The sequence below is a fragment of the Homalodisca vitripennis genome, unplaced genomic scaffold (genome assembly GCF_021130785.1).
Source record: "Homalodisca vitripennis isolate AUS2020 unplaced genomic scaffold, UT_GWSS_2.1 ScUCBcl_2660;HRSCAF=7645, whole genome shotgun sequence".
Lineage (NCBI taxonomy): Eukaryota > Metazoa > Arthropoda > Insecta > Hemiptera > Cicadellidae > Homalodisca > Homalodisca vitripennis.
Window position 1 is genome coordinate 1 of NW_025778772.1, and position 12,906 is coordinate 12,906.

The 12,906-nt window shown below is 31.0% G+C and overlaps 1 protein-coding gene across 1 annotated transcript; it reads left to right on the forward strand.

Moving 5' to 3' along the window:
- Positions 1 to 2,527: 2,527 nt before the first annotated feature.
- LOC124372158 (UDP-glycosyltransferase UGT5-like) lies at positions 2,528 to 8,919 on the forward strand (the record flags this gene model as incomplete). The annotated part of the gene is made up of 4 exons (XM_046830524.1): positions 2,528 to 2,778; positions 6,263 to 6,482; positions 7,881 to 8,008; positions 8,791 to 8,919. Coding segments are annotated over 3 exons (547 nt in total), but the record flags the coding sequence as incomplete, so codon positions are not given.
- Between the last annotated feature and the right edge of the window lie 3,987 nt (positions 8,920 to 12,906).

Sequence of the window (12,906 nt, forward strand, 5' to 3'; positions counted from 1 at the left end):
TTGCCGAAAATTGTAAAATGACACCTGAAAAAACTTTAAGTAGTTTAATAAATGTCACACAGATGTTTAAAAAAATAGTTATTGTTGTTATCGTTGAAGATATTAAACAGTAACAGAGAGATTATAATTGTTTTGTCCTTTTTCATAGATACATAATATGTACAATTATTTGGTTAAATTGTAATATATTTATATTTGTGCGTACAAAATATAGACAGCCTAGTTTATTGTAAACATATAGATATTTTGGTTTTTTAGTGGAACCATAGAGAAAGTACAGTTTTTAATTGAGTAAACATTGCATGCAAAATTTGAAGCGATAAGGATTTTATTTGTTATAGATCAAAATTTTTTATCATAATTTCTGTACGAATCAATTCATACGATCCTTTTTAGATTAATTATGCTATCTAGCTGTAATGTACTTTTGGAATTTTTTTTATTTTTCAACGATAATTGTTAGAATTATATAATTTAATTTACTGTAATATTAATTATGCTGTATATTATTAATTATTTGTATTTAAGATTATAGTTGGTTTTGGTTTCTTGTAACAATGGTGTTATATGATTTTTTGAATAAGGTGAAAATTACAAAACCAGTGTGGATATGATAACACGAAGATAAGATAAGCGCTGTCTTTGTTTTATGACATTGCATAAAGTTGTCGCGAATATATCCATACATCACGTATTTCTGCTGTTTGGTAATATGTGAATAACATTGTACTGATAGTAGTATTTTATAAAACAAGATGTGCGATATGAAGAAATGACATGATATGAGAAAAACACCAAGTCGTTTTCTCTCCTGTTTGTCGTTTGTATAGTAGGATTAATTTAAAACTAAAATTTCAAAATATCAAAATAAGATTTTGGAACAAAAATAAAATAAAATGACAAGATAATCATTCACTTATTAAAAGAAAACTAGTACGAGAAATGTAATAGTAATTTTATAACATTTCATATTTTTTACGCATTTCACTTAAACTATAGAACATGTTTTAAAGTTTAATACAAAAGATACAGTTAATAAAAGTTTGAGATTTATATTTTTTGAGCTGAAACCAACTCAAAATATCAAATATTTATAGTTTAGAAGCAATAAAGTTTGTTTTATATGCTTTTAGTTTTAAAATTGACAATTTCTTCGTAAAATGTTCAAATTAAAATATTTATACTTTATTTTAATGCACTATGTTGAAACATATCTTAGGATATGGAGTGACAAAACTATCTGGTCCTTCAAAACTGCAATATATGTAAAACAAAGCACACAGTAAGATAAACGCATTCGGAACCTCATTTGTTACTAATGGCTTGCAAACTGAGAAAGCATATTTTGTATGGTTAAATTGGAAAAATATTTTTTCTTGTTTTAAAACCGAATTTGTTTTCAATATATTATGGTAAGGATTAACTAAACCTTGCACGCTATCAAAAGGCATAAAAGGTACCGAGTCCCAAAAAAAGGCAAAAAGTTTGATATAATACAATTGATTGGAAAATAATACCAAGAAAAACAGATCATTAATTAATTGTGTATAGCAGTGTTTAGCTGAATGCATAATAGATGATGATAATGATTATATAGATAATCTGATAATGATTATATAGATTTCTATATAATAGATTATGATTTTCAAGCTACTGTTATGTAAAACGTTAGGTTCTACTTTATCCGAAGTCAAAATATCTACAAGGTGACTAGATTATTCGTAACATTTCTGTATAAAGTTGTGATCAATATTAAAATTACTTTAATTTGCAAGGCAGTTCAAAGCACTCATACTAGTTTGCTTATTAAATTTTGATTAATTATAGTTCTAATAATGACATGAGGCTTTTACATTAAATAACATTAACGTAAATTTCAGTTTTGTTTTAATAAATTGAATGACAACCTAATTTATCAGGATTAAGAGAAAAGTCTTAAATTACTTCTCTGTTGTTATTGGTCAAATTTCTCTCTTTAGGTACAGAATATTTAATATAAAAATAAGGTTTTGGAATATTTAATATAAAAATTGAACATGTTTTGAAACGTATTCACTTTTTACTACAAAATCTTATATTACTTTTAAAAACTTTGTCTATGGAATATTTCATACAATTTCATAAACCACAATCATATCTAAAAATACGATCATGGTGTGATCTTCCAATTTTTTTGTTTTAAAGAAAAAGTTTCAAAAATAACATAAGAATACATGTGCAGTATTTGTATTAAAGATAAATTTAGACTTTGCTTTATTCAATAACTTTGGCTTCCTTCAGAACGTATGCACCGTACAAGGATACACACAGTTTTGGAGAAGTCAGAGAGTTTGATATTTTGGGTTTTGCGAGTAAAACCATAAATTAAAATAGTGCCTATATTCATGTGTACTTTCTCCCTCGCAATGTACTGGATCGTTCATTTATTTAATTTTTATTAATTAAATACATAATATAACCTACCCAAATAAAAAATAATTTTAATCTCCCTCCGTATCTATTGCACAGCATCTTTCTTTACATGAAGGAACAACATTCTTGAGCTGGTGTTCCAGGATCTGGACAAGTACCTGAATGAGTCCACAGAGGGTGCTATCCTGTTCTCGATGGGTTCGGTGATCCAGTCCTCCTCCTTTCCTCCCGCCAAGAGACAGGCTATCATGGACGTCTTCGCAGAGTTGCCAGTCCGTGTCGTCATGAAGTGGGAGGACGACACCCTGCTGGGGAAACCTGACAATGTACGGCTCAGCAAATGGTTGCCCCAACGAGACATCCTGGGTAAGGCAAGACATTACAGAGGTACGTTCAAATAATAAGCATATAGGATAATACAGATTTCCAGTAGGCCTACTAGGTTGTGATTATAGATTGCGACTGTATCACAGACAAAGAGGTAAAAAATTCCTGTGACCACGTGGCCTAAAACCCCAAAATATGTCTGTATGTGTTTTTATAATACGTAATACATTTTATAGCATCATATGTTTCAACTACACAATTGGCATATGATGACTAATAGGACCTACTTATTAGTCCTAAGAAATTATACTAATACGTACAAAGTATTTTTTGTGGAGTGTTAATACCATACTACCTCAAAATTGTGGTTTTAAAAAAATTCTTCATATTTTTAAATTGTTTCAATTAAAATTTGATTAACTGGATTAAAAAAAAAATAACTGTAAGCAAATATTATTGTTACCATTGAAAATTAGTAATATTTTAAAAGTTCACAAAAAATATCCAAAACCTGAATGCTTTTCTGTTAAATATACAAATATGTAACCAAAGTACACAGAAGTCAAATATAAAATTGGTGTTGTAATTTTTCTACCTTTTAATTTGTTACCTACTATAGTCACAATATTCTGAAATATTGTTTCGTGTTGTCCGTTCCCGAGTTCGTGCTTAGATTGCTATCAGGATCTAATAATACTTAAAATACAGAGTTAGATAATAGATAAAGGGTAACAAGATGTAAAATCTGATTTTTATCTCAATATAAAAGCATTTTTACAATTCTGCCATTAGTCCTACAATAACGAATACGTCACAAAATGCATTCAGTGTTTGCATTTCAACAATACCGCACACACTTGTACACGAACGACGCCATTCCGCAGCACTGCCGGATAATGTACTATGATTATCACTGTGCCATAGACCGATTGTTTCATCACAATTAATTACTGCGCATATCAAATCCAACACAAATCAGCAGGAAACGGATGGTAAGCCAATGATCACTGGTTGTACGTTTACCACGTAATTCTGTTTAGCGCGAACCAAACTCACTAGACTACAGGTTCAGGATCAACATTTCAAGTAACGAAAACCGCAAACCGGGATTGGTAGTTGTTACGGTAAGCACTTCAATGGGCGGTGTTGCCACAGCGAGTGTACAAGAGGGTTTACAAGAGCGACTGATGAGAAATCCACTTCGAACCACTAAACCTTGCAGAACGAACAGATCTGTTTTTTGCTTTAAGGATTGCTTTTAAAATAACTTCTGCGCGGGTAGCAAATTATGACTTAACATTAGAAATGACCAGTAACTTGTATAAGATAATTTAATAGTGTTTTTTATGTCAAAAAAGTAATTAAATTCTAAAAGAATACTCGTATACGGCAATATTCAAAATCTTTAAATTAAAATTATTGGTATAATTTTGTTATGATTGCAAATAGAACATCTAATGAAACGAATAAAAATAGTGAAACTAGGCCATGGTAAACTTAACAGCATAAGATGGCTCAGCCTGTAAATCTAGATTTTTATACATAACAAATTCCACTTTTGAATTTTGAAATAATCTTAGAAAAGGGCAATACAACACGATGTACTACCGTGGGGGGAGCATTCCCTTATTATAAAACATAAGATATTAGAAACAAACTAAACAATTTAAAAATATATATATATATATATATACATACATATATATATATATATATTTTAGATTTTTTAATATATATATATATATATATATATAAAGTCTAAAATAATTAAAATTGTATTCTCAAACCTATGACCTAAGACTATTTTGAATGGAAGATTATTTTTTTACGATCCAGGAACTAATTTAAATTGCACAAACATACAGCCTAATTCTTTATGAAATCGATCGAAGAATACGCACTATTAACTACAACTGACACAACACTCTGCAAAATATCTAACAATAGGTTAATGGTTTCTCAGATCAATATTTGTCTAAATTGACAGATGATAAATCAAACATCACATATGTTCACCGGCTTCAGACAACGAGGTAAAGAGATTTGGAGTCGTCACGTCACGTTCAGTCAAAAAGTACGTCTTTATATGGTTTGCTAATACCGATTAAGGGCATCGAGCTAAAAAATATAATCAGAGAAAAAGAATGATCCATTCATGTTTTAGAGCTTTCGACCCCCCCCCCCCAACTACGACCCCCGTCAAAAACTATTGCGGTTTACAATCGATACTTTTTCATAGGGGAAATTAGTCTACCAATTTCACGAAAAACTGTTGTTTATTTATTTATACAATGCTAATTGGCTCTCAGCACTTCAGCTAATAGTATCAAACAATTTAACTAGTTCATGATGATGAAAAAATTTCACGAAATATCGGATTTGTAAACGTACTAAAAGAAACCAACTCGTGATTAGAGATGCGAGAGGCTTGCACTTAAATAGAGCTTAATCTGCAATAAGTGGACAGTTTGAATGTAATAGTTGAGGGATATGAGGGAACGATATCCCGAATTTACTTTCCACTTAAAATGAATATAAATTATACAAATTTACATCAAGTTTCATTCCTTTACACGGTTTGACTAATACGTAGTAAACTTGTTTTACACTGTTTTATTAAAAAAATGAAATTAAAGAATATCGACATTGATGCAAAACAATTATGCACATACACTCTGTAGTTTTAAACATAATCCCTAAATTTTTGTTCTAAATCTATTAATTATACAACAAAAATCCGTTTAAACTTCCTTCCTAACCAGGGATCTATTTAAATAAAAAAACCTAATTAGGGACTCAATATGAAAGAAAATGTTAGAATATTATTATTAATAGGTAACAAACTAATGAAAAATCGTAATCTGATAATGCGCAGTGTTAACCTTCGATTTGACTTTAAAAGTCTTGATAGCCTAAGAGTCCAATTGGAATTATAATTTATCCTTGTTTAAACAGAACGCGATTGGGACAAATTGCTATTTTGGCACATCAAGTCATTTAATTTGAGACATCAAGTTTATTTTGGGAAAGCGTGCGTAAGAGGTGGGAGAGTAAATTTGATAAAATAGAAACATCATCCTCTGCGTATATTATTACATACTGTATAACTAACCATGATTTGTCTCATCATTAAAAATTTTAGTTTTAGTTGAGGGGGTTTTACTTTTGAGTTCTCTGGCATAATTTTCTTATCTTATCTTGAGACATAATTGAAGCAATGAATAATTTTTACTTAGCTTATTAAATTGATTATTATTGTAAATTCTGAAGTTTACATATATATATATATATATATAATTTCAATAAACATTGAATCACAAAAAGTAATGGTAGCACATTCACCCGGCAAGTGAGAGATCCGGGTTCGACTCCCGGCGGAGCAAGTACTTTTTGTGATTCAATGTTTATTGAAATTAAATAAGGCTATTGCCCATTTATACAATTTAACGTATTATATATATATATATTAAAATATATATATATATATATATATATATATATATTATAAACACTTTTGGCGCAGCTCATCCGAAAATCGTTGCATTCATGGGACACGGCGGCCTGCTGTCCACCAGTGAGGCGGTGTACTGCGGGATCCCCATGGTGTTGATCCCCATGTTCGGCGACCAGCCCAATAACGTGGCCCAACTCGCTGCCTCTGGGGTAGCCGTGAAGCTGGCATATAACGAGATTACGAAGGAAACAGTGTTGAAGGCTCTGCGTGCAGTTTTGTATGATTCAAGGTTTGCTTGGTTTTCCATATGTTTTTGTTTGCTCACTTTGTATTCACGAGAAACCGCAGGCTCGTTAATCCAGACTCTTGCAAATCCAAATTATCTAATGATGGTCTTAAACTGATTTGGTACATTCTGATATGTATCACCAATAAAGTTTCAACAATAGACGACATTTCCATAATCATTTTGATAGAATAAATTTGATTTTCAGTGACTTGAAATAACTATACAATTGATTTAATCCACTAATCATTGTACTGAATAAGTACATGTCTATACTAAAATAAAACTTAACAGATGTATTTATAAACACTTCTATTATCTTTTGCTTTATGGACTAACGTTTGACATGAATATAATTTTAGCTATTAAATGCAGACAGTTGCTAAAAAGGAACGATATCACTAAGTAATAAAACAATCTCAGTATCAGTTTAGTCTTTGCAAAAACTCGGCCTTTTGACAGACGCAAAGACAGAGTTGTTTTTATTTCATCTTTTTTGCGTGTTACTAGGCAATCTTGTTCACCGTGTGTAATTATTAATCGTTAGATAATTGTTCACTTTAAATTGTTCAATTAAAGTTAAACCAGTTTAAAGAGTTGTAAAGAGATCTCAGTTTTGTCAGTGTGTTTATTATTAACATTTAAATATCTTTCGTGAAAGGTTTCATGTTTAAAAAAATGCTCGATAAGCATTTTACAATCCCGCCTCGCAATACTTCTCTTTCGAGACTAGTAATGAACTACACTTTCATCACGATGCAAAAAGCATAAGAATCCATTAAAATATGATCTGATATTTAATAATCTAGTATTTATTCTTCCATAAGTAAACGAGACACTATTTTATAGGTAGTTAATTTTGATGTTAAAATCAGATGTTTAAACATAGGACTGTATACCAAATAACAGAATCACACTGATATGTTTCACATTTACAACAAAAATCATTAGTTCTCCTGTTGGCTAAACTGGAATTTCAATTGTGTACACAAGAAAGAGATGTTTCTATAGGGAAAAGAGATGTTTGGGAGAAAATCAGCTGACCTAGCTACGAGGAAAACGACTTTTTTCAAATCTCAGCTGTATTGGAAATTACCTCATTACCATTCAGAGTGATAAAAAATACATTATAGCAGAAAAACGATAAAACAAAGAAGCAGATTCTGTCTCAGTCACTAGTTTACGTAAGACGTAGTATTGCATACGTTAGTACCTGTTAGAAAATTTAGAAAATTTACATACTTATTATAGGATATTGATTTGAGTGAGAATGAGATGAGTTTACGATGTACTGAGAATTGTGCTAATGCCTTGACACAGGTCTAGTGTCCTAGCCTTGATCTGTCTTTTAGAACACAATGACAACCACATTATGGAATTTAAATTTGTATTTTTGTATAGGTACAGAGAAAGTGTAAAACTTCTGTCAGAGCGATTCAGGGGCAGACCAATGTCTCCACTGGACACGGCGGTTTAGTGGACAGAGTATGTTCTGAGACACAAGGGTACCCGCCATCTCCGCTCTGCAGGTTTGTTTGTAATAGAATCTTATTCTGGTGCTACAATATAACCAGGTCCGGGAATGTATAGATGCAATATTTCCACTTTAAGCCAAATTGTAATATCCCTCTAACAAAGTATAACTTTTCACTCTAAACCCTTCAACTTGAGGTTTTAACCACATAGCTTTAGAGCCAATGTGTTTTTCATTTGCTCCCAATGTTTTGATGTTGAAAACTACTCAGTTCGGATGAGAAAAAAATATTGAAATATTTTATAGTATATGTTATATTTATATAATAAGGTAAAATCCATGGACACCCAAAAAGCATTGTTATAACATTTCAACATTCATTCTTGGAGTATAGATCTATGAAACTCTGCACGAAAGTAGACGAAAAGTAGATTGGGACACAGTGTCCACGAAACCCCATGGATGAATAGACGCTCCATCTCGTCATCATCGCTTGTAGGCTAAAGAGTCTGTAGCAAAGGACTTGATGTGTACTGTTTAGGTGTGATAGTTAACTTTAGAAACATTTTAGAATCAAAGCTCTGATTTTGTCCTAACGACAAAAGGAATGATAAGTATTTTAATTTTAACATCACACCTAAAAAAGTGTGATATATATATATATATATATATATATATATATGCGATATGAATGAATGATACACATTAAAATTAGTTATAACTTAATAAAGTTAGATGTTAAATATTATATATATCTTAAGCAAGAACATTATTTTTAATGTTAAAACTTTTAATGTATGAAATTAAATATTATATCAGTGAATGTTGTTCTACTAGCTGTGGACATGCCATGGTACCAACTTTGGCTGCTAGATGTCGCGTTAGTGCTGTTGGCTGGCCTAGCCTCTGTACTGTTTTTGGTGTTCTGGCTCGCTCGCCGAGTCGCAAAATTTCATCAGCCGTCGGCTCTACCCACACCAGCCTCGACAGAAGCCGAAGAGAGAGTAGCTATAGCGATAGACATGTTGTAATATGTATTCACTATAAATATTGTTTATATTTTATAAACATGCTCTTGTGTTTTATAAAACCTATTGCCCCAAGATCCAATACGACTTATTACAAAATTGTTGTTTTGTTTCTCGAAATGGCCTGCTCCTCCACAACGGTGCAGTTTATTAACACTGTCTCAATAGGTCAACTTGTGTAAATTTATCGAATATAATTTCTCTCAATTTAAAGCATATTATAAACAGCTTGTTACATAAAAAATTGTTGTATTAATTTGTTTTATATGTTGTAAACACTGCATTGTGCTGGTCAAATCATAGGAAGAATTACAAGTATGTGAAACAGGATCTACCAATGCGGCGAAACATAGTTTATAATGTACGTTAATTTTGGTGTGTAATCACTCATTAGATATTTTTTATTTCTATTTCTATATAAACTTTAAACTTAATTATTTTTTGAGATTAGGGAAAACAAAATTTGGAGATAGGAATAATGTTGATTGAAAATTGTTAGTTTCTGAGAATAAGCCTTTCAGTCTGAATTGCTATATTTTAAAACGAGCTAATTATGAACTTTATATCTCAAAATAAAACGGAGGATACTTTTGTTATCTTTTAGAACAGGAGTTTTTTCCGAGAATAGACCTTTTAAACCAAATACACATACACGCTGAAGAAAAATGCTGTTTTATTAGGTCCCTTCAAAATATGAAATGCTTGTACCGGTCGTTGCTGACTGTTATTTGCTGTCCAGTAATAGCAGGCGGTGAGTTCTTGGCCCATCAGTGAATGGATATCGGAGACGTGTCGGCAAGAAGGATGATAAACCATTTTGTTGTAATAATAATATGTTATGTAGATAGTATTGATTTATTAAGAAAAAAAGTAATCTTAATATACGGTAATCATATTTAATCCACAAACGTATATGCAAGAGATACATAAAAACCGAATTTAAACTGTGTAAGCGACATTTTTCGTTACGGAACAGCGAGGGAGGAAAATATATTTACCTTGATGGGGTAATTTACCGTGATAGATTTTCTCTACATGTGACAACACCGATCAGATGTTAAGGGTCAAGTTCCGGAATCCTGTTTATGAAAGTTTTTTGCAGTTAGAGTTGTTTTGTCATCATATTTAACAATGAGAAATGGGCGTTTTATCATATTATAGCCTGCACTGTTATCCAGACTTGGAACAGTGCTGTGGTTTTGGGCAGTGTTTTTAAACAAACGTTTAAATCAAAGTTAAGTAATAAAAATATAATACAAAGGGAGTACGTTATTTAGGTTAAAATGATTCGGAAATAAAAAATATATAATTTTCTAGCAGTATAGCCACGGAATAGGTCATTATTTGCCAAAATATGTATATATTTTTTGTTTTATGATAATAATATTTGTTGAATAAAACATTTATTACAATTTTAAAACATTTTGGATGTATACATTTTTGATAACCAAACAATAATCACTATTCCTTTAGCTATACATCTAAAAAAAAGAATACTGTCTTTATTTTTACTGCACGTGTGAAGAAAAAAAAAAAGGCATGTTCACACTTCCTTTCAAGTGGAATGCGTCATCGGTCATCGGTTTATATGTATCCTGTCGATATTAGGTTTTAATAGGAGAGAAACAATAATGTCAATATTAGTTCTATACAATAAACGTCAAATTATAAATTTAATTCTTTCATCATCTTTTAACAAACAATCATACAATTCCTTTGAAACTTTACTCGAATTCTTGGATTTATTCATTACACACTGTGCTGTTAAGTGTATTTTCCATTCTTGAAGGCGTTCTTTAGCGTTGATTTTCCTACAGAAGAGTAACCATTAGTCACAACCCATCGATTATAATGTGCATTTTTTTATTAGTGTGTTTTGTAGAATATAGTGACATAAAAAACTGATTCAACAGTGTCGAAGCCACCACCAGAATGTAATATATGGGGTCTTACCAACCAATCCAACAATGTATTGTGTTGTGTTACATGATATAATGTCGTATGCCTATACTCTGTTTACTAATTTCTTTATTGGATGTATAATTTTTTTATCATTGTTACTCATAAGACGAGCATAAAAATGTTTTCGGAAATGCATTTTATTTTATATGCAATTTTTCCTTTATGTGCATAATTAATAGTTTTTTCTTATAACACTTATAACAAGAGGAATCTATGTACCAAGTTTCAAATCTGTAGGACATTTATATAAAGAGTGATCTCACAGACAGACAGACATATGTACATAGAACGTCACGATTTAAAGAATTACATGTTGGGTCATAATAATGGGTAAGAATAATTATTAATGATACCGACCGACCATATGTATATGTATATACAAATAAAAATGCATATCTTTGTGCGTGCGTTTTTATTATATATAGTGTGATTTCTAAAATTTGAGTGAAAATGCTTTTATTATGCATTACAGTTTTAGCTCTAGTTCATTGAATCTCCATTTCACAAGTTTTTTTAACTCTAACCAATAGTGGCCAAACGATGCTCAACATTTTCTTCATTTCTATTATCAAACACTTCGTGCTCATACCTCATCAAAAAATTACCTACACAATGGACTTTATCAGATACTTTGGATTCCCTGTGGACAAATTGTTAAACCGAAACTGCCAATCCACAGCGGGGCCGCAGTATCTGTAGAAGATAATTGTGTAAGCATACTTTTGACGCGGTACTTTTTAAACTAGCATACAGGAATGTCCATAAATTATTATATCAATTCCATAACTTGATTTTCAGCCCTATCTTATTTTATGATTAAACCCCAGAGTAATTTAAGGGCACCCTGTATATTTAGTGTGAATAGGTATTACAAATAACAGGTTTTATTACAATCTGATTATTGTGTTTATCAATACTCAGAATCTAAAAAAAAAAAAATACATTCCAGGATAGTCGCAATAAAGGGAGGTTTTACTTGCAGCTGTCATTTCCATGTTGTCAACACACAGAAAAATATATGAAAAACTTTCAATAACAAAATTCTGAAAGAAATATGGAACACATTGTTTTGTACAAAGTTATTCTTATCTATCCTCTACTGTAAATAAACACTTTTCATCTTTTTTAAACCTCTCAAAAATAAAATATAGTATTACAGAAGTAACCGAATCCATATGGATTCCATAGGACATTAATTCTTTAAAAATGGAAGTCAGTAAAACGTGAATATTACCACTATCACCCTGCATTTTTCACATAATTCACTATTTAAAATTATAACAGCAATTCTTCAGATCCATAATTGTTAAAAACTATACAGTTCTGCATGTAGAGAAACTCCTCGTTAGATACGTAACTACTTTGGTGTAAGTAACCACACCAAATCATATCACTCGTACTACTGAGTTTGGGGGTAAACCCTTTCCTCGTACTACCGTATCATCTTGATAATCAATTTGAAAACATATGAGCATAATACAGTACTTGTCATAACAGCATACGAGTAGATTTGGTTGTGGAGAATTAAAATATTGAGTCTGTAATTAGTTTAGAAAAAATTTGAACTATGCAAAGATTGAAAAAAAACTATGATAGATCAGGAGCTACAAAATGATCAATATAGCATATGTTAAATGACTTATTCTGAATAAAATGAATGAACCATACCTGTGATAATGTAATTAACGCTAAGATAATTTCCCAAAACAACAGCAATAAATCTCATTTGTGAAAACCTCCAATTTAGTTTGGTTGCAGCAGCTGTGAATTCCCAACAGAGTTTGAATGGCGATCAAAACATTTATTTCTTATCAAGAATAGACAGGGCTACCAACATGGAAAAATATAATTACCTTCCAAAATAAACCTTTTTTACCCGCCCATAGAGAATAAAATCAGTTAGACGGTAAACCTCAACACTGTAAAATCAGAAAATTACAAATGGAGCTTGTGAAAATAATTA